The 20,357-nt window shown below is 40.9% G+C and overlaps 1 protein-coding gene across 3 annotated transcripts in view; it reads right to left on the bottom strand.

Annotated features, from left to right (window-relative positions):
• Positions 1–20,357, bottom strand: part of LOC106561374 (zinc finger protein 462-like) — a 97,783-nt gene that overhangs the window by 59,672 nt on the left and 17,754 nt on the right. For all 3 annotated transcript variants that reach the window (XM_014125267.2, XM_014125276.2, XM_014125257.2), the window contains exon 2: positions 3,786–4,036. In XM_014125267.2, the coding sequence (XP_013980742.2) occupies positions 3,786–4,005 (220 nt within the window). In that variant the 5' untranslated portion in view covers positions 4,006–4,036. The remainder of the gene's footprint in view (positions 1–3,785; positions 4,037–20,357) is intronic.

The raw sequence follows: 20,357 nt of genomic DNA on the forward strand, positions 1-20,357 counted from the left end.
AAAGTAAAAACATGTTTTTGGAAATATTTTACAGAAATATTTCATTTACATAAGAATTCACACCCCTCAGTCAATAATTTGTTGAAGCACCTTTGGCATAGATTACAGCTGTGAGTCTTTCTGAGTAAGTCTCTAAGAGCTTTCACACCTGGATTGTACAACATTTGCCCATTATTCTTTTCAAAATTCTTCAAGGTCTGTCAAATTGGATGTTGATCAATGCTAGACAACCATTTTCAGGTCTTGCCATAGATTTTGAGGTAGATTTAAGTCCAAACTGTGACTCGGACACTCAGGAACATTCACTGTCTTCTCGGTAAGCAACTCCATTGTTGATTTGGCCTTGTGTTTAGGTTATTGTCCTGCTAAAATGTGAATGAATCTCCCTGTGTATGGTGGAAAGCAGAATGAACCAGATTTTCCTCTAGGATTTGCCTGTGCTTAGCTCCTTTCTGTTTCTTTTTTATCTTGAAAAACTACTAAGTATTGACTCAGGGGTGTGAATACTTGCAGTACCAGTCAAAAGTTTGGACACACCTACTAATTCAAGTATTTTGCTTTATTTTTACTATTTTATACATTGTAGAATAATAGTGAAGACATCAAAACTATGAAATGACACATATGGAATCATCTAGTAACCAAAAAAGTGTTAAACAAATCAAAGAATATTTTATATTTGAGATTATTCAAAGTAGCCACCCTTTGCCTTGATGACAGCTTTGCACACTCTAGGCATTCTCTCAACCAGCTTCATTAGGAATGTTTTTCCAACAGTCTTGAAGGAGTTCCCACATATGCTGAGCACTTGTTGGCTGCTTTTCCTTCACTCTGCGGTTCAACTCATCCCAAACCATCTCATTTGGTTTGAGGTCAGGTGATTGTGGAGGCCAGGTCATCTTATGCAGCATGCCATCACTCTCCGTCTTGGTCAAATAGCCCTTACACAACCTGGAGGTGTGTTGGGTCATTGTCCTGTTGAAAAACAAATGATAGTTCTACTAAGCACAAACCAGATACGATGACGTATCACTGCAGAATGCTGTGGTAGCCATGCTGGTTAAGTGTGCCATGAATTCGAAATAAATCACAGACAGTGTCACCAGCAAAGCACCCCCACACCATCACATCTCCTCCCCCATGCTTTAGGGTGGGAACCACACATGCGGAGATCATCCGTTCACCTACTCTGCGTCTCACAAAAACCAAAAATCTCAAACTTGGACTCATCAGACCAAAGGACAAATTTCCACCGGTCTAATGCCCATTGCTCATGTTTCTTGGCCCAAGCAAGTCTCTTCCTCTTATTGGTGTCCTTTAGTAGTGGTTTCTTTGCAGCAATTCGACCATGAAGACCTGATTCACGCAGTCTCCTCTGAACAGTTGATGTTGAGATGTGTCTGTTACTTGAACTCTGTGAAGCATTTATTTGGGCTGCAATCTGAGGTGCAGTTAACTCTAATGAACTGCAGCAGAGGTAACTCTGGGTCTTCCTTTCCTGTGGTGGTCCTCACGAGAGCCAGTGTCATCATAGCTCTTGATGGTTGACTGACCTTCATGTCTTAAAGTAATGATGGACTGTCGTTTCACTTTGCTTATTTGAGCTGTTCTTGCCATAATATGGACTTGGTCTTTTCCCAAATAGAGCTATCTTCTGTATACCACCCCTACCTTGTCACAACACAACTGATTGGCTCAAACGCATTAACCTGTTATGGCTAGGGGGCAGTATTTTCACGTCCGGATAAAAAACATACCCAATTTAATCTGATTATTACTCCTGCCCATAAACTAGAGTATGCATATAATTATTAGTTTTGGATATAAAACACTTCAAAGTTTCTGAAACTGTTTGAATGGTGTCTGTGAGTATAACAGAACTCATTTAGCAGGCCAAAACCTATGAAGATTCTGTACAGGAAGTTGCCTTTTCTGACCATTTCTTGCCCTCCTTGATCATCTCTATCCAATACAGGGGATCTCTGCTGTTACGTGACACTTCCTACGGCTCCCATGGGCTCTCAGAAGGTGGCAAAAAGCTGAATGATATCGAGGCAGCCCCTGGCTGAAAAACATTAGCGCATTTGGATAGTGGCCAGTCACAGTACTATGAGACTCAGGCTCGTGCACGAGGGGATCCCATGCTTTTATTTTCTCTCTCTTTTGTACGTAAACACGCTTTCCCGGTCGGAATATTATCGCTTTTTTACGAGAAAAATGGCATAAAAATGTATTTTAAACAACGGTTGACATGCTTCGAAGTACGGTAATGGAATATTTCGATTTTTTTTGTCACGAAATGCGTCGTGCGCGTGACCCTTATTTACACTTCAGATAGTGTCTTGAACGCACGAACAAAACGCCGCTATTTGGATATAACAATGGATTATTTGGGACCAAACCAACATTTGTCATTGAAGTAGCAGTCCTGGGAGTGCATTCTGACGAAGAACACCAAAGGTAATCAAACTTTTCTAATAGTAAATCGGAGTTTGGTCAGGGCTAAACTTGGTGGGTGTCTAAATAGCTAGCCGTGATGGCTGGGCTATCTACTCAGAATATTGCAAAATGTGCTTTCACCGAAAAGCTATTTTAAAATCGGACACCTCGATTGCACAAAGGAGTTCTGTATCTATAATTCTTAAAATAATGTATGTTTTTTGTGAACGTTTATCGTGAGTAATTTAGTAAATTCACCGGAGGTTTGCGGGGGGTATGCTAGTTCTGAACGTCACATGCTAATGTAAAAAGCAGTTTTTTGATATAAATATGAACTTGATTGAACAAAACATGCATGTATTGTATAACATAATGTCCTAGGTGTGTCATCTGATGAAGATCATCAAAGGTTTGTGCTGCATTTAGCTGTGGTTTTGTTTTTTGTGACATTATATGCTAGCTTGAAAAATGGGTGTCTGATTATTTCTGGCTGGGTACTCTGCTGACATAATCTAATGTTTTGCTTTCGCTGTAAAGCCTTTTTGAAATCGGACAGTGTGGTTGGATAAAGGAGAGTCTTGTCTTTAAAATGCTGTAAAATAGTCATATGTTTGAAAAATGGAAGTTTTTGTATTTTTGAGGAATTTGTAATTCGCGCCACGCCTATCATTGGATATTGGAGCAGGTGTTCCGCTAGCGGAACGTCTAGATGTAAGAGGTTAAGATGGAAAGAATTCCACAAATTAACTTTAAACAAGGCACACCTGTTAATTGAAATGCATTCCAGGTGACTACCTCATGAAGCTGGTTTAGAGAATGCCAAGAGTGTGCAAAGCTGTCATCAAGGCAAAGGGTGGCTACTTTGAAGAATTTGTATAACACTTTTTTGGTTACTACATGATTCCATATATGTTATTTCATAGTTGTATGTAGAAAATCAAAAATAGTAAAAATAATGAAAAACCTGGAATGAGTAAGTGTGTCCAAACGTTGGACTGGTACTGTATGTAAAATGAGATATTTCTGTATTTCATTTTCAATACATTTGCTAAAATGTCAAAAAACATGTTTTCACTTTGTCATTATGGGGTGTTGTGTGTAGATGGGTGAGAAAATAAATCTAATTAATCAATTTTGAAATCAGGCTGTAACACCAAAAAATGTGGAATAAGTCAAGGGGGAAGAATACTTTCTGAAGGCACTGTATGCAAAGAACAAGACATATGCCTATACATATTATATCAATATCATTAATAATAATAACAAACATTATCTTTAAAATAATAATCATAACCTTAATCATAATAATCTGTCCATAAACATCACCGTTGATGCAGTTCCCTTACCCGTTTCAGTTTGTGGAGATTTATTCTGCTCTTCCTCCCCCTCTGTCTGGTTGGGGGAGTTCAGAGAGTCTGACCTGGACTGGCAGGGACTCCCGTCCCCCTCTCCGTCTCCAACATCAGTGGGCTGCAGGAAGGCCGTGTGTACATCCTGGATGTGGGTCTTGAGGTCGTCGTACGACTCAGCACGGAAGTCACAGCCATCGCACTGTAGCACCTCCATCGCTGAGGACTCCCTGGAAAATCAGGGAAACCTGGTAAGAAAAAGACAAAAGAGAATGGGTGAGGCCTCAGTCTCAGTCTCACACAATAACATGTCACATTTAGGCCTCAGGGGTGGAAACACAAAAGTCTGAGTCTTTAGGCCTAGCACCGGTGTAGGCTAAAAACCTGTGATAGAAATGTAACAGAGAGATTGAGAAAAGGCTGGATTCTTCAGCTCTGACATTACTGCATTGCATACTAAGAAGAAGATCAGTTTTTTTTGTTCCATGGTTCCAAGAACAATGGCGAGCTGAGGAGGGATTACTGAGTTGATTTGTTCCATTTTTATTACCTTGGGATAAGCCACAGCTGGAGTGCAGCACCGTCAGACTGCATCCCAAAAGGCACCGTATTCCCTATATAGTGCACTACTTTTGAAAAGAGCCCATAGTGCTCTGGTCAAAATAAGTGCACTTTATAGGGACTAGGGTGCAATTTAGGATGCAGGATGCAGAACCATCAGACTGCATCCCAGTATCTACATCAAACATACAAACAATTCCCTCAGATTGCATCACGCCCTAGCTCCCTCTCAAATAAGATTGAATGAATCCCCTGAGAGAGAGAGGAAGGTTTGTGACTACAGTGCTATTCTGTTCCTTGATGAAACACACAACTGATGATAATGTCAACATCACTTCCGAGCTGGTATGACCTGTCACCTCTGACCTTGGCATTCTAACTAACCAATGGCATTGCTTGATAGTCAAACTGACTTCCAGTACTTACTCATAGCCACCAGATATATAGCCACCTCATTCATATTTCTGGTTCAAATGGATCGTTTTTCATGTAGACCAATGCCACAGATGTAGTGTTGTTGTGAAACAAACATAAATCCAGAACTTGTGTGGCAACCACAAACAATCCAAATGGTAACCTTTCCATTCTAAAATATATTTCAACAAATGCAGTACGTACAGTATGTTAAACAAATACATTTGTAAAATAAAACAGGCCAGTTTTTAGAGCATCAAAAAAAAAAAGACGGCCAATCTTAATTACCCATCTCAGTTTATATTCAGTGTCATTTAAAAAGGAAAAAACATATTTCAAAGCATGATTAAAACTGACAGAGTGAAAAGTGACTGGGGCATAAAATGGCTGTTTATGTGGCAGTTATGACAGTTTTTTTCATCAAATGGTTTTCTCCTCTTGTCCACCCTTTGTGCGATGACACAGAGAGACACACGGCATTACCTTGAAATGTAACTCATCAGCATTTAAACTGGTCATGACACGATGTGCACTCTCTTTTATTTTTTAAAATATTATTTTATTGGATTTAACACTTTCTTTAAGCTTAACTAAAACACTAGGCCTAATTCTGCAGATAGCAGAAGCAGAGGCAATATTTAATACATTTTCCATCCATTTGCCCAGAGGTCATCTGTGCTGTGCATTTGTCTAGGCCAAGGACATGAATATTTCCATGTATTCAAAGAGGATTAATGCTTCACACTACTAGCACAGCGTAGCCCGATGAAAAATCACAACATAACATTCTGGGGGTCATTTATTGGTAAGATGTCTATAAAATTTGACCGGCCCTTATGGCAATGGCCTTTAAATCAGTTCCTTTTCAGAAAAAATAGAAAGTAGAGAGCTTACAAACTGTTGCATTGTAGAAACGCTGTTATTTGACTCGTGTTCCTATCTTACATAGCCATCCACCAGCATTCCCTTCCTAGGAGAAGCATTTCCTCTTTCACCACGAGCAGCTAACCGATCGCTGCAGGTGTACATAGCCCATCTGTAAATAGCCCACCCAATCTACCTACCTCATCCCCATATTGTTTTTATTTACTTTTCTGCTCTTTTGCACACCAGTATTTCTACTTGCCCATTATCATCTGCTCATTTATCACTCCAGTGTTCATTTGCTAAACTGTAATTACTTCGCTACTATGGCCTATTTATTGCCTTACCTCCTCATGCCATTTGCACACACTGTATATAGACTTTCTTTTTTTTCTACTGTATTATTGACTGTACACTTGTTTCTTCCTTGTGTAACTCTGTGTTGTTGTATGTGTCGCACTGCTTTGCTTTATCTTGGCCAGGTCGCAGTTGTAAATGAGAACTTGTTCTCAACTAGCCTACCTGGTTAAATAAAGGTGAAAAAATAAAAATAAGGCCTAGTATTTCCTGACTATTTCAAGCTCCTGCACCTGTGGCAAAATGGTGTCCTCTAAATGTAGCCTAGCAGTTTCACTATACAGAAGGTATCATTTGCTAAATAACAACCTGTTGCAGAGCTCCAAAGCCACATGACATCAGCCTTCCTCACCTATGGCTAACCAACAGACCTCTGGACAAAATGGTGTCCTCTAAATGGAAATTTGAGTTCAGCACAATCTCTCCCTTTGCCTGGTCCTGTACATGTTCACCATACAAAGGTTAAAAAAAGGATTAAACATGGTTAACAACCTGTTGCAGAGCTAAAAGAAAAGACACATAAATGAGCCCTCCACAACTATGCCAAACCAACAGAGCTCTGGTAGAAAGGGAAGAAAATGAGTCATATGTCCATTTGTTTTGGTATTACCCCATCATAGGCATTTATTTTTTGGCTGCAGATCTCTGGACTTAAACCACAACAGTTGACGTTCAGTAACCAGTCTACCTCCACTGGAACAACCCTTGCTGCCTGCCAGTGTGTCCCTGAGAAGACAGCCTACTCCCCATTGTTGTCCAGGGTCAGGTTACTGCGCCATGAAAGGCCCATCCCTGATCTGTTGGCAGCTCTCTTGTCAGAACACAGAACAAAGTTGCATTCTAAAGCCAGGTTCCTTGACATGGATATCAAGAAGAATCCTTTGAGGTAAAAAAAAAAAAAAGAAAGAAAGGAGAAAACAGCCTCAACCTAAAATTACTACTACTACTATTTCTCTTGGTGTCAGTTTAGTGACTCCATGACAGCCACACCAAGTTAATGGATGGTATTTGTAATGCTTTCATCTACTCTATCAGGGCTTTGACAGTCAGGCAATGAGCTGTGCGGAAGATCCTTTGAGCTTCAAGGGCAGCCATTTTAGGAGCCAGCCAGCTATGTGTGCTTAGGTGTTTAGCCAGTGCTCTCACTGCACAACATGGACCCATGGATCAGATCCTCCTCACAGTTAGGCTGTGTCCCAAATGGCACCTTATCCTCTATGGGTCCTGGTCAAAAGTAGTGCACTACAATCAGGAAAAGGGGGTAATTTGTGATGGGGCCTGAGACAGCCCAGACAGTGACTGGAGAGCTGCTGACAGAAATCCATCTGCCCAATGTACTGTACCCAAGTCCTTCAGCCTGCCTGCCTCGGTACAGCACGCAAAGCTCAGCAAAACCACCTCGCACTTGCCAGCCATCCCGACTTAGCCCTTTCATTTATTGGGGACATTATCTTTTATACTTTGGGATTTATAAAATGACTGTACCCAAATAATCGAGAGGGTCAGATGTTTGGAGTGACACCACACCATTTCTTTAACAATCAGGAAGAGAAAAAAATAGCATTTTAGGAATTGTCATCTGAGCTCCTCAAGGGGTTTAACAATGCAAAGCATGCCTGGACTTCCTTTTCAGAGCAAAGAAAAAAATCTGCAGCCTTGGGTTTGAAGTGCCAGAGAGGAGGGGTGAGGAAAGGGGGGAGAAAGAGAGGAAAAGCATGCCAGCATGACCCGGCCACCTGGGAGACCTTCCTCTGAGCACAGAGGACAATGCCATCTGACTCGGCTCCCCAGATTCCAAAGTCTACTGACATTTGTTAATCACCAACCGGTCTCTCTGCATCGGCGAGGCCTGCCAGCAGTCACACCCTCTCCTCAAACTGGGCCCGGCCCGGCGGCAGCAGCTGCTCTGTCTGAAAGAGGGCCTTTGAATAAGCCAGCAATAAGCTGATTAAGAGTACAGAGGTTTTGTCCTTAACCGTTAGTCGGGCTGGTCGCTCCAGTCCACCATCTCATGTAGTATACAGGAGAGGGAGGCCACAGATTATATTATGTGACCACAGTGGGGACACAGAGTCATCTGATAACATGGATTGGGAGTATTGGACACATATTGTGAACGTGTAGAGATCCTCAATTATTCATGCTTGATTGATTGAGAACATCAACATTTTATAAACAAGTAATAATAACAGCCTACAATCGGCCAGAAATCTATTCTTGTCCGTGAGAGATGACGCCCAACACACCATCAGAGAGAAATCAATAAATTAGCCTGTTATTCCATATTTGAAAAGGTTTAGGCTAGAAATGACTAACATGAAACCAGATTTTGACTGTAACCCACAGGGACTATAGCCTACCTCTAGTCTTGTGCCAGTAGAAGTCATGGAGTAGAAAGCTTCTATTGTCCCAACAGCAGAGGGGAGGTTGCGTCACCAAGCAGTGAGCCTGTTCTGTTGGCCTCATGCACAAACAGAAGATAAAGGAGTGGGAGATAAAGATGGAAGCTCCCAACAGCTCTCGGGTCACTTTGTCTATGCTTTTGAAAAGTAAAAGGCGCAGCGCTCGCTCACCAATAAAAACAATATTTTATTTAAGCAGCAATTAAAAGCTTGACGTTTCGGCCTTAATCATGGCTTTTAGAAAGAATATGAAGCAAACAAAACTAGACTACCAACTAAAAGCCAGTGCCTCATCATCAATGGAATGAAGTGGAATTATTTCCACCACGCTCTTACAATTAGCCAAGATTGTCACTCAAATCTACTGGTATATATGTCTATTGCTGAAAATACACCTGTATAGAACAATGTCAAAATAATAGCTAATGTTTCTCATGATTGACTTTATAGCTAGTTAATTTTGTATAACAATAATCAGAGGAGGTGTTTGCTTACTGGTTTGCATGCTTTGAATACCTGATCACTTCAACTCCTACATCTACAATGACTGTATCGTGTTCTTCACTTCAAAATAGACTCACAGCATTCTTTCAGCTAAAACCCAGCATTCAGATACTGTGTGACCCTGTATCTCTACTAAGTACCATTAACACTAAGCAACAGGCCACCACAGCCCTGAGGGTCAGCACCAAGGACCACTGTTGAGTCACAACTTCATATCTCCATGGAATATTACTAGCCTATTCTAGTGCACCTAGCAACTAAACTCTTTTAGAGGTATTCAAAGTTGACAAAACATCACCAAAATGAATAGCCTATGTTCTTGACCATAATAACTGTAAGAGTGTATTCCCACTGGGCACACAACATAATTTCAACATGGACATTTAGGTAATATTTGGTTGAGAGGTTGATCAATGAGATTTCAACCTTTAATCACCCACTCAAAAATACAGCCAGAAGTATGTTGAATTCCCAATGTGTTATCACTATGCTTTCAACCATCTAAAAGCAGAACAAAATTCCAATTGTTAATTTTTTTCAGATTTCTTTTTTTTTTAAATCAGTTGCCATCTAAATGTGTTATCACTACACTTCACCATTTAAAAGCACAACACATGGGAATTCAAACGGGAATACAATGTCAGATATTTTGTATTTATATAACAACTTAATGTGTTATCACTGTGCTTCAACTAATAGCACAACCAAATGACCTGGATTGCAGTTGAGATTACATTAAAAACACATCGTGCAAGTGGTAAATGCTGTTAGAGATTATGCACAGATTATTATAGCAATTGTGAAGATCTCCACAGACCTGTGACTTTTGCATGCAATCTTGAAAATGCACGATTTCTATGATTACATAAGAATACATTTATAGTTACAGTAACCTCAAAATGTGGCCATGGATGTTACTAATTTTAAAGGACAGGTTACACAATATATTCCCACAAAACGAACAACATAGATTGATGATATTCCATCTACTAAACGGCCTTTACACAAAAGTTGCTGAAAAAATGATTATACACTTCTATTTTCGCAATTTTAATTACATTTATCAAAAACTCATACACCCACAATACAATGCGGCTTTGACTTCAAGAGAGGAACTGCCTGGTGGTGGGGGAAGTGTACTGTTTACCTGCATGCATGTTTGGTCGAAATGCAAGTATACTGAACAAATACAGCACCAGTCAAAAGTTGGGGCACACCTACACAATCAAGGGTTTTTCTTTATTGTAGAATAATAGTGAAGACATCAAAACTATAAAACAACACATTTGGAATCATGTAGTAACCAAAAAAGTGTTAAACAAATCAAAATATATTTTATATTTGAGATTCTTCAAAGTAGCCACCCTTTGCCTTGATGACAGATTTGCACACCCTTGGCATTCTCTCAACCAGGTTCATTAGGTAGTCACCTGGAATGCATTTCAATTAACAGGTGTGCCTTGTTTAAAGGTAATTTGTGGAATTTCTTTCCTTCTTAATGCATTTGAGCCAATCAGTTGTGTTGTGACAAGGTAGGGGGGTATACAGAAGATAGCCCTATTTGGTAAAAGACCAAGTCTATATTATGGCAAGAACAGCTCAAATAAGCAAAAACAGTCCATCATTACTTTAAGACACTTATTTGGTTACTACATGATTCCATATGTGTTATTTCATTGTTTTGATGTCTTCACTATTATTCTACAATGTAGAAATTAGTAAAAATAAAGAAAAATACTTGAATGAGTAGGTGTGTCCAAACGTTTGACTGGTACTGTATATAAACGCAACATGTAAAGTGTTGATCCCATGTTTCATGAGCTGCAATAAAATAAATGTCCCATACGCACAAAAAGCTGATTTCTCACAAATTCTGTGCACAAATGTGATTACATCCCTATTAGATAATCCATCCACCTGACAGGTGTGACATATCTAGAAGCTGATTAAACAGCATGATCATTACACAGGTGTAACTTGTGCTGAGGACAATAAAAGGCCACTCTAAAATGTGCAGTTTTGTCACACAACACAATGCCACAGATGTCTCAAGTTTTGAGGGAACGTGCAATTGGCATGCTGACTGCCGGAATGTCCACCAGAGCTGTTGCCTGATAATTGAATGTTACCTTTCTCTACCATAAGCCGCCTCCAACGTCATTTTTGAGAATTTGGCTTTTGAGGATATGGGGACCCATGCCAAATTTTTTCAGTCTCATGAGTGGGAACTGTCTTGGTATGTTTGGACCATGATAGTTCATTGGTGATGTGGACACCAAGGAACTTGAAACTCTCGACCCGCTCCACTAGTTTGCAAGATTTACTGTATTACAAAAGTAATAAAGCAACCAAACAATAACACTAAATCAAATCAAACTGTATTTAAAGTTTGATTTGAATTAGCCCTATTCTTTAACTTAGATTTTTGGTTGAGATGAAGACGTGAATCCATCATATTAATTATTAATTTGTAGACAAACTGGAATTAAAGCCAGTGGCACAGAGTCAGTGGCACAGATGGAACTATCCAAGCAGAAGATACACTATATACACAAAAGTATGTGGACACCACTTCAAATTAGTGGATTCGGCTATTTGAGCCACACCCGTTGCTGACAGGTGTATAGAATCGAGCACACCACCATGCAATCTCCATAGACAAACATTAGCAGTAGAATTGCCTTACTGAAGAGCTCAGTGACTTTCAACGTGGCACCATCATAAGATGCCACCTTTCCAACAAGTGAGTTCATCAAATTTCTGCCCTGCTAGAGCTGCTCCAGTCAACTGTAAGTGCTGTTATTTTAAGTGGAAATGTCTCGGAGCAACAATGGCTCAGCCGCGAAGTCATATGCCACACAAGCTCACAGAATGGGACCGCCGAGTGCTGAAGCGTGTAGTGCGTGTAACACTCACTACCGAATTCCAAACTGCCTCTGGAAGCAATGTCAGCAAAATAACTGTTCGTCAGGAGCTTCATGAAATGGATTTCCATGGCCGAGCAGCCGCACACAAGTCTAAGATCACCATGTGCAATGCCAAGCGTCGGCTGGAGTGGTGTAAAGCTCGCCGCCATTGGACTCTGGAGCAGTAGAAACGCGTTCTCTGGAGGGATGAATCACGCTTCACTATCTGGCAGTCTGACGGACCAATCTTTGGCGGAAGCCAGGAGAACACTACCTGCCCCAATGCATAGTGCAACTGTAAAGTTTGATGGAGGAGGAATAATGGTCTGGGACTGTATTCATGGTACGAGCTAGGCCCCTTAGTTCCAGTGAACGCTACAGAATTCAATGACATTCTAGACGATTCTGTGTATCCAACTTTGTGGCAACAGTTTGGGGAAGGCCCTTTCCTGTTTCAGCATGACAATGTCCCCCTGCACAAAGCAAGGTCCATACAGAAATGGTTTGTCGAGATCAGATTGGAAGAACTTGACTGTCCTGCACAGAGCCCTGAAAGTTGGTAGAGCATGGTGTTTGCAACGCCAGGGTTGTGGGTTCGATTCCCACGGGGGGCCAGCACAGAAAAAAAAAAATTTATGAAATGAAATGTATGCATTCACTACTGTAAGTCGCTCTGGATAAGAGCGTCTGCTAAATGACTAAAATGTATTAAAAAAAAATGTAACTAGGGATGCACAATATATCGGTGAACATATTGGAATCGGCCAATATCAGCTAAAAATACCAACATCGGTATTGGCCCGATGTCTAGTTTAACACTGATGTCAAAGCTACCGTGCATACCTATATAACCTGGGTACAGGATGTAATGACGCCACGTAAAATGTTGCACTACACGGGCAACACAGCATTCCTAACCTAGCCCACAATGTCTGCTGTGTGGATTGAGTAGTCAACAAGTTGAGCAGTCACTTGAAAGAGTAAGAACATTTCAGTGAGACAATTCAAACGTGAAATTAAATCCAAGGTAATGGAATTCATTGCCCTTGAAAATCAACCAGTCTCTGTCGTGGGTGATGTTGGCTTTCGCCGACTGGTCGAGCACCGGCACACACTACCAAGTGCGCTATTTTTCAAACGTTTCCCTACGGGAGTTACACAGTAATAACGTTACTGCTATTAGCTTCACGACATACATACTATGGAATTTGCGTGTCAAAAAAGATACAGTAGCACTGTCAAAGCTGTACAAAAAAGTCTGCAAACAAACAAACACCGGCCACGAACGATGTGTTTACAATACCGTGTTGGTAATAAAGCATAATTTGTTCGATCGCAACTTCTGGGGTAGCTAGCTTTAGCTTGGTACCTAGTTAGCACCAATACAACCAGCCTGAAAACAACGACCAGTAGAAACTGCAGTCATTTTCATTATTCTTAGAAATGATTTAGGAATCCTTGTGAGTAAGTATTAGCTAGGTTGCCACTTGTTGTTCGCCTACTGAAATTGAACTTCAGTTCATGAAAATAAATAGCTAGCCAGCTACTTAACCCTGTTGCCCACCTTATAAGCAGCCAGCTAGCTTCCTCTGGCTTGAGGCTCGACTGGACCGGGTTATGTGTTGTGAAGCTAGCCACGATCAGGATTAGGCACAACAGTGAATTTGCAGTTTGCCTTCAAAATAAAAGTATGTCATTGACAACGATGCAAATTAGTGTTATTTGACATGTCAAATAGTGTTATTTGACGTGTATCTTTTTTGACAAGCAAAGACCCAAACGGCGTTCCATAGAAATCCTGGTTGAGAATGAAACGACTGAACAAAGAAACAGCACCGCAAGTAAGTGAAATAAATAGGTTTTGATTATGTTTTACTGGTAATGGGGACATGCGTAAATGCCAACGAAATAACATTTTGGTCAGTGCAGTGTGTGTGTGTGTGTGTGTGTGTGTGTGTAACCTTTATTTAACTAGGCAAGTCAGTTAATTAAGAACAAATTCTTATTTACAATGACGGCCCAGACGACGCTGTGCGCAGCCCTATGGGACTCCAAATCATGGCCGGATGTGATACAGCCTGGATTCGAACCAGGGACTGTAGTGACACCTCTTGCACTGAGATGCAGTGCCTTAGACCGCTTTGTCCATATGTGTGTGTTAACTATTTCACTGAACTAGAATGCTTAAAAGGCCGCAAAAATGTTCAATATCGGTTATCGGCCAAAAATGTCATATCGGTGCATCACTAATTGGAACTCAGACTGAGAGCCAGGCCTAATCGCCCAACATCAGTGCCTGACATCTAGTGGAAAGCATTCACAGAAGAGTGGAGGCTGTTATAGCAGTAAAGGAGGGACCAACTCCATATTAATGCCTATGATTTTGGAATTGGTTGATTTCAAATGTAATCTTCAAGTTAATAATTCATATGTTGGATTCACGTTTAAATCAAGTTTGATTTGATTTAGTCCTATTCTTTAACTTTTATTTTTGGTTGAGATGGAGAAGTGAATCCAACATATGTGGGCTTAGTGGGCTCATTTCTGGATGTGGAAATTATATTTTAAATGGTGTCAGCATAATGTTATTTTCATTCATTTGGAGTAAAATGTCCTTTTAAAAAGTCACCAGAACTGAGCTTTCATTTCATTTTTGGTTGAGTCCTACATAAAAATGATACTTTGGGGAATGACGACATAAACCTGTGGTTGAAATTTTACCCACCCTCTATGTGTATTTTCCAAGTAGAATCAACGTCACAATTTGTTGACAAATTAGGTTGAAACAACATTGATTCAAGCAGTTTGTGCCAAGTGGGTTGATACAGGCAACTCACAAAATAAAGGAAACACCCACATAAAGTGTCTAAATAAGGGTGTTGGGCCAACACAAGCTGCTGCTCCAGAATCTCCCATAAGATCTGGTGACTGAGACAGCCATGACAAATGGTTTACATGGTTTTCATGCTCATCAAAACATTCAGGGACCACTCGTGCCCTGTGGATGGGGGGCATTGTCATCCTGGAAGAGACCACTCCCATCATGATACAAATGATTCATAGGTTGAAGGTGATCACTCTGAATGGCTGTGTATTTTTTGGCCTTTACCTTGCACTCTAAGGGTTTGAGTGGAACAAAACCATGACAGGAAAATGTACCCCACACCATAACATAGATTTGTATCCCTCAATTACTCAAGATTTTCCTTTATTTTGGCTGTTACCTGTATGTTCTTTACCATAATAACTGTAAGAGCATGTTTTGACAGTGTAGCCTATATGTTCTTTACCATAATAAGTGTAAGTTATGTGTTCTGTCGTTGTACTGGTAATGTCATCGCCAGTGGGAGCGTGTCCTTTTTCAGTGTATAGTTTTATCTCCAGCTGCAAGAAATGGAAGCTTTGACATGATGACACAACTTGCTTTAAAAGTCTTATGGGAACTGACCTCAACTCTGCTGTATTAAAAACTGAAATCAAATGGTTGTTAGGTTGTGTTGAAATGGTCAAACTGTACTAAACCTTTCCACACATAATATAGACCAGTGTTTCCCAACTCCAGTCCTCCAATACCCCCAACAGCAAATATTTTTGTTGTAGACCCGGACAAGCACACCTGTCAAACGCTCCCTAGGAGAGGTGGGTGTGAAGTCAGGCGCAGGAGAGTAAGAATATAGAGAAGGTGTTTATTAAAGAGTCCATCCATAGAACAGGCACAGGACCACAACAGCAGTCCACTAAATAATCCAGAACACAGTCCAGAAAATACAGCTGTCTAACAGAACAAAATAAAACACACCCCCAAACCAACAACAGGTACACATACAATCCCACACGAAACCAAGCTGGTAGGGCGAGATTAAATACCCCACTAATTAACCTAAACTAGACACAGGTGAAACACAAGACAGACAAAACCAAACGAAAAAGAAAAAGGGATCGGTGGCAGCTAGTAGACCGGCGGCGAACGACCGGCGAGCGCCGCCCGAACAGGGAGAGGAGCCACCTTCGGTGGAAGTCGTGACAACACCTGATTCTCGAGGACTGGAGTTGGGAAACACTAATAGAAACATAAATACAGAAAGTACAGTAGGATAATATGTTAGTAGGTAAATATGTAAGAATGTAGGCCTAAATACAATACATGACCAAAAGTATGTGGACACCTGCTCTTCAAACATGGGCATTACTATGGAGGTGGTCCCCACTTTGCTGCTATAATAGCCTCCACTCTTCTGGGAAGGCTTTCCACTAGATGTTGGAACATTGCTGCGGGGACTTGCTGCGGGGACTTGCTTCCATTCAGCCACAAGAGCATTAGTGAGGTCGGGCACTGATGTTGGGTGATTAGGCCTGGCTCGCAGTCGGCGTTCTAATTCATCCCAAAGGTGTTCGGTGGAGTTGAAGTCAGGGCTCTGTGCAGGCCAGCCAAGTTCTTCCACACCGATCTCGACAAACCATTGTCATGCTGAAACAAGAAAGGCCCTTCTCCAAACTGTTGCTGTAGCGTTAAGATTTCCCCTCACTGGAACTAAGGGGCCTAGCTCAAACCATGAAAAACAGTCCCAGACCATTATTCCTCCTCCACCAAACTTTACAGTTGCACTATGCATTGGGGCAGGTAGTGTTCTCTTGGCATCCGCCAAACCCAGATTCATCCATCAGACTGCCAGATGGTGAAGCGTAATTCATCACTCCAGAGAACGCTTTTCCACTGCTCCAGAGTCCAATGGCGGTAAGCTTTACACCACAGAAGCCAATGCTTGTCATTGCGCATGGTGATCTTAGGTTTGTGTGCGGCTGCTCAACCATGGAAACCCCTTTCATGAAGCTCCCGACGAACAGCTTTGTGCTGATGTTGCTTCCAGAGGCAGTTTGTAACTCAGTAGTGAGTGTTGCAACCAAGGACAGAAGACTTTTACGCACAACACGCTCTTCAGCACTCGGCGTTCCCGTTCTGGGAGCTCTTGTGGCCTAACACTGCGGTTGAGCCGTTGTTGCTCCTAGGCAGTTTCCACTTCACAACAGCAGCACTTAACAGTTGACATGGGCAGCTCTAGCAGGGCAGAAATTTGGAAAACTCACTTGTTGGAAAGGTGGGTATCCTATGACAGTGCCACGTTGAAAGTCACTGAGCTCTTCAGTGAGCCCATTCTACTGTCAATGTTTGTCTATGGTGATTGCATGGCTGTGTGCTCGATTCTATACACCTGTCAGCAACGGTGTGGCTGAAATAGCTGAATCCACTAAATGTAAGAGGTGTCCACATACTTGTGTGTGTGTGTGTGTATATATATGGCCCTGAAGTCACCAGTCTGTCAGTGAATCATCTCCAATGTGTTGTGGCTTGGGATTACATGTTTCATAGTTGACCACTTATATTATTGATATAATTAGAATCACATTCCCATGTATTATTTATGTTGAACAGACCAGACTACCAGACCTAGGGCTGCTCCTGTTGGCGCTGCTGCTCCAGCCTTAACCTCCAACCCAAGGCCACAGTGTGGTAAAATAAGACAGTATAGATGGCTAAGCTTTCACACCTGGGTCAAATACAGTACATGTGAAATGCTTCGAAATACTTGAGGTGTGCTTTAACAGAAGTCCCATTGAGGTCTGAAGACCTCTTTCCCAAGGGAAGGCCTGGCCAAAAATGGCAGCTAATGCATCTTGGGCATGCAGGGTGAGTGAAGCTTGCATTACACTATTCCATTGGTTCCATTATAGCGGACAAGTTAAATCAAGCGCAGCTCAAATATTTGTTAGTATTTGATCCAGGTCTAGTAAAGGGAAAAGGGGGATACCTAGTCAGTTGTACAACTGAACGCATTAAACTGAAATGTGTCTTCCGCATTTAACCCAACCCCTCTGAATCAGAGAGGTGCGGGTAGTAGCTATACAGGTCTCCACACAAAGTTCAAAGGAAGGCCTGTTACCTTAAAAGGATCTACAAAGACTTTCCTAATGCATGCTTTGGGAGTTATTTTCCTCTAAATTGTGACTGGTGCCCTCACTATGCACACAAAGGTTATGCAAGCAACCCAAATAACTATCTCTAGTTCAAAGTGATCCTTTCAGCTACATGCACTGTATACAACACAGTTGTCCAATTCGCCAACAGTTGGGGTTGGTTGTGTAGATTAGAACCTTTCTGTAGTCTAGTTGAACTTTTCGATCTGCTCGTAGTGGATGACATCAGTAGTTAAAGACGCAGTCTGGGATCTTAAGCACAACAAATTTGTAACATGTTGTACGAATGTGACTTGTAACATATAAGAATTGCAAGTAAATATATATACAGTGCCTTCAGAAAGTATTCATAGCCCTTGATTTATTCCACATTTTGTTGTGTTACAGCCTGAATTCAAAATGGATGAAATAAAAAAAAATTGAAAATGAAATACAGACATATATCATTTACATAAGTATTCACACCCCTGAGTAAAGACTTTGTAGAAGCTCCTTTGCCAGCGATTACAGCTGTCAGTCTTTCTGGGTATGTCTCTAAGAGCTTTCCACACCTGGATTGTGCAACATTTGCCCATTATTCTTTTCAACATTTTTCAAGATCTGTCAAATTGGCTGTACAACCATTCATTGCTAGACAACCATTCTCAGGTCTTGTCATAGATATTCAAGTAGATTTAAGTCAAAACTGTAACTCGCCATTAAGGAACATTCCATGTCTTCTTCATATGCTCCTCCAGTGTAGATTTGGCCTTGTATTTTAGGTTATTGTCCTGCTGAAAGGTGAATACATATCCCAGTGTCTGGTGGAAAGCAGACTGAACCAAGTTTTCTTCTAGGATTTTGCCTGTGTTTAGCTCCATTTCTTTTTTAATCCTGAAAAAATCACCAGTCCTTAACGATTAGAAACATACCCATAACATGATGCAGCCACCACTATGCTTGAATATATGGAGAGTTGTATTCAGTAACGTGTTATATTGGATTTTTCCAAACATAACACTGTGTAATCAAGACAAAAAGTTAATTGCTTTGCCACATTCTTTGCAGTATTACTTTAGTGCCTTGTTGCAAACAGGATGCATGTTTGGAATATTTTTATTCTGAACAATTAGGTTAGAATTGTGGAGTAAGTACAATGTCGTTGATCCATCCTCAGTTTTCTCCTATCACAGCCATTAAACTCTGTAACTGTTTTAAAGTCACCATTGGCCTCATGCTGAAATCCATGAGAGGTTCCCTTCCTGTCCAGCAACTGAGTTAGGAAGGATGCTTGTATCTTTGCAGTGACTGTGGTATTGCTACACCATCCAAAGTGTAATTTATAACTTTACCATGCTCAAAAGGATATTCAATGTCTGCTCTTACAGAAAATTGTATGTGTGGGGTATAGAGATGAGGTAGTCATTCAACAATTAGTTCCTGCAACTATTATGTGACTTGTTAAGAAAATGTTTACTCCTGAACTTATTTAGGCTTGCCATAACAAAAGGGTAGAATACTTCCTGACTCAACACATAAAAATGTCTAAAAACATAATTCCGCTTTGACATTATGGGGTATTGTGTGTAGGCCAGTGACAAAAAATGTAATCCATTTGAAATTCAGGCTGTAACACAACAAAATGTGGAAAAAGTCAAGAGGTGTGAATACTTTCTGAAGGCACTGTATATACAGTTGAAGTCGGAAGTTTACATACACTTAGGTTGGAGTCGTTAAAACTCGTTTTTAACCACTCCACAAATTTATTGTCAACAAACTATAGCTTTGGCAAGTCGGTTAGGACATCTACTTTGTGCATCGTTATGTTTAGAGGAAAAAGGGGGAAGCTTGCAAGCCGAAGAACACCATCCCAACCGTGAAGCACGGGGGTGGCAGCATCATGTTGTGGGGGTGCTTTGCTGCGGGAGAGATTGGTGCACTTCACAAAATAGATGGCATCATGAGGCAGGAAGATTATGTAGATATATTGAAGCAACATCTTAAGACATCAGTCAGGAAGTGCAAGCTTGGTCACAAATGGGTCTTCCAAATGGACAATATCCCCAAGCATACTTCCAAAGTTGAGGCAAAATGGCTTAAGGACAACGTGTTGGACGTGTTGGAGTGGCCATCACAAAGCCCTGACCTCAATCGCATAGAAAATGTGTGGGCAGAACTGAAAAAGTGTGTGCGAGCAAGGCAACAAACCTGACTCAGTTATACCAGCTCTATCAGGAGGAATGGGCCAAAATTCACCCAACTTATTGTGGGAAGCTTGTGGAAGGCTACCCAAAACGTTTGACCCAAGTTAAACAATTTAAAGGCAATGCTACCAAATACTAATTGAGGGTATGTAAACTTCTGACCCACTGGGAATGTGATGAAAGAAATAAAAGCTGAAATAAATCACTCTCTCGACTATTATTCTGACATTTCACATTCTTAAAATAAAGTGGAGATCCTAACTGACCTAATACAGGGAATTTTTTTACAAGGATTAAACATCAGGAATTGTGAAAAAGTGAGTTCAAATGTATTTGGCTAAGGTGTATGTAAACTTACGACTTCAACTGTATGTATATAGATATATATATATATTTACCACAAAA

The sequence above is a fragment of the Salmo salar genome, chromosome ssa01 (genome assembly GCF_905237065.1).
Source record: "Salmo salar chromosome ssa01, Ssal_v3.1, whole genome shotgun sequence".
NCBI classification, from domain to species: domain Eukaryota; kingdom Metazoa; phylum Chordata; class Actinopteri; order Salmoniformes; family Salmonidae; genus Salmo; species Salmo salar.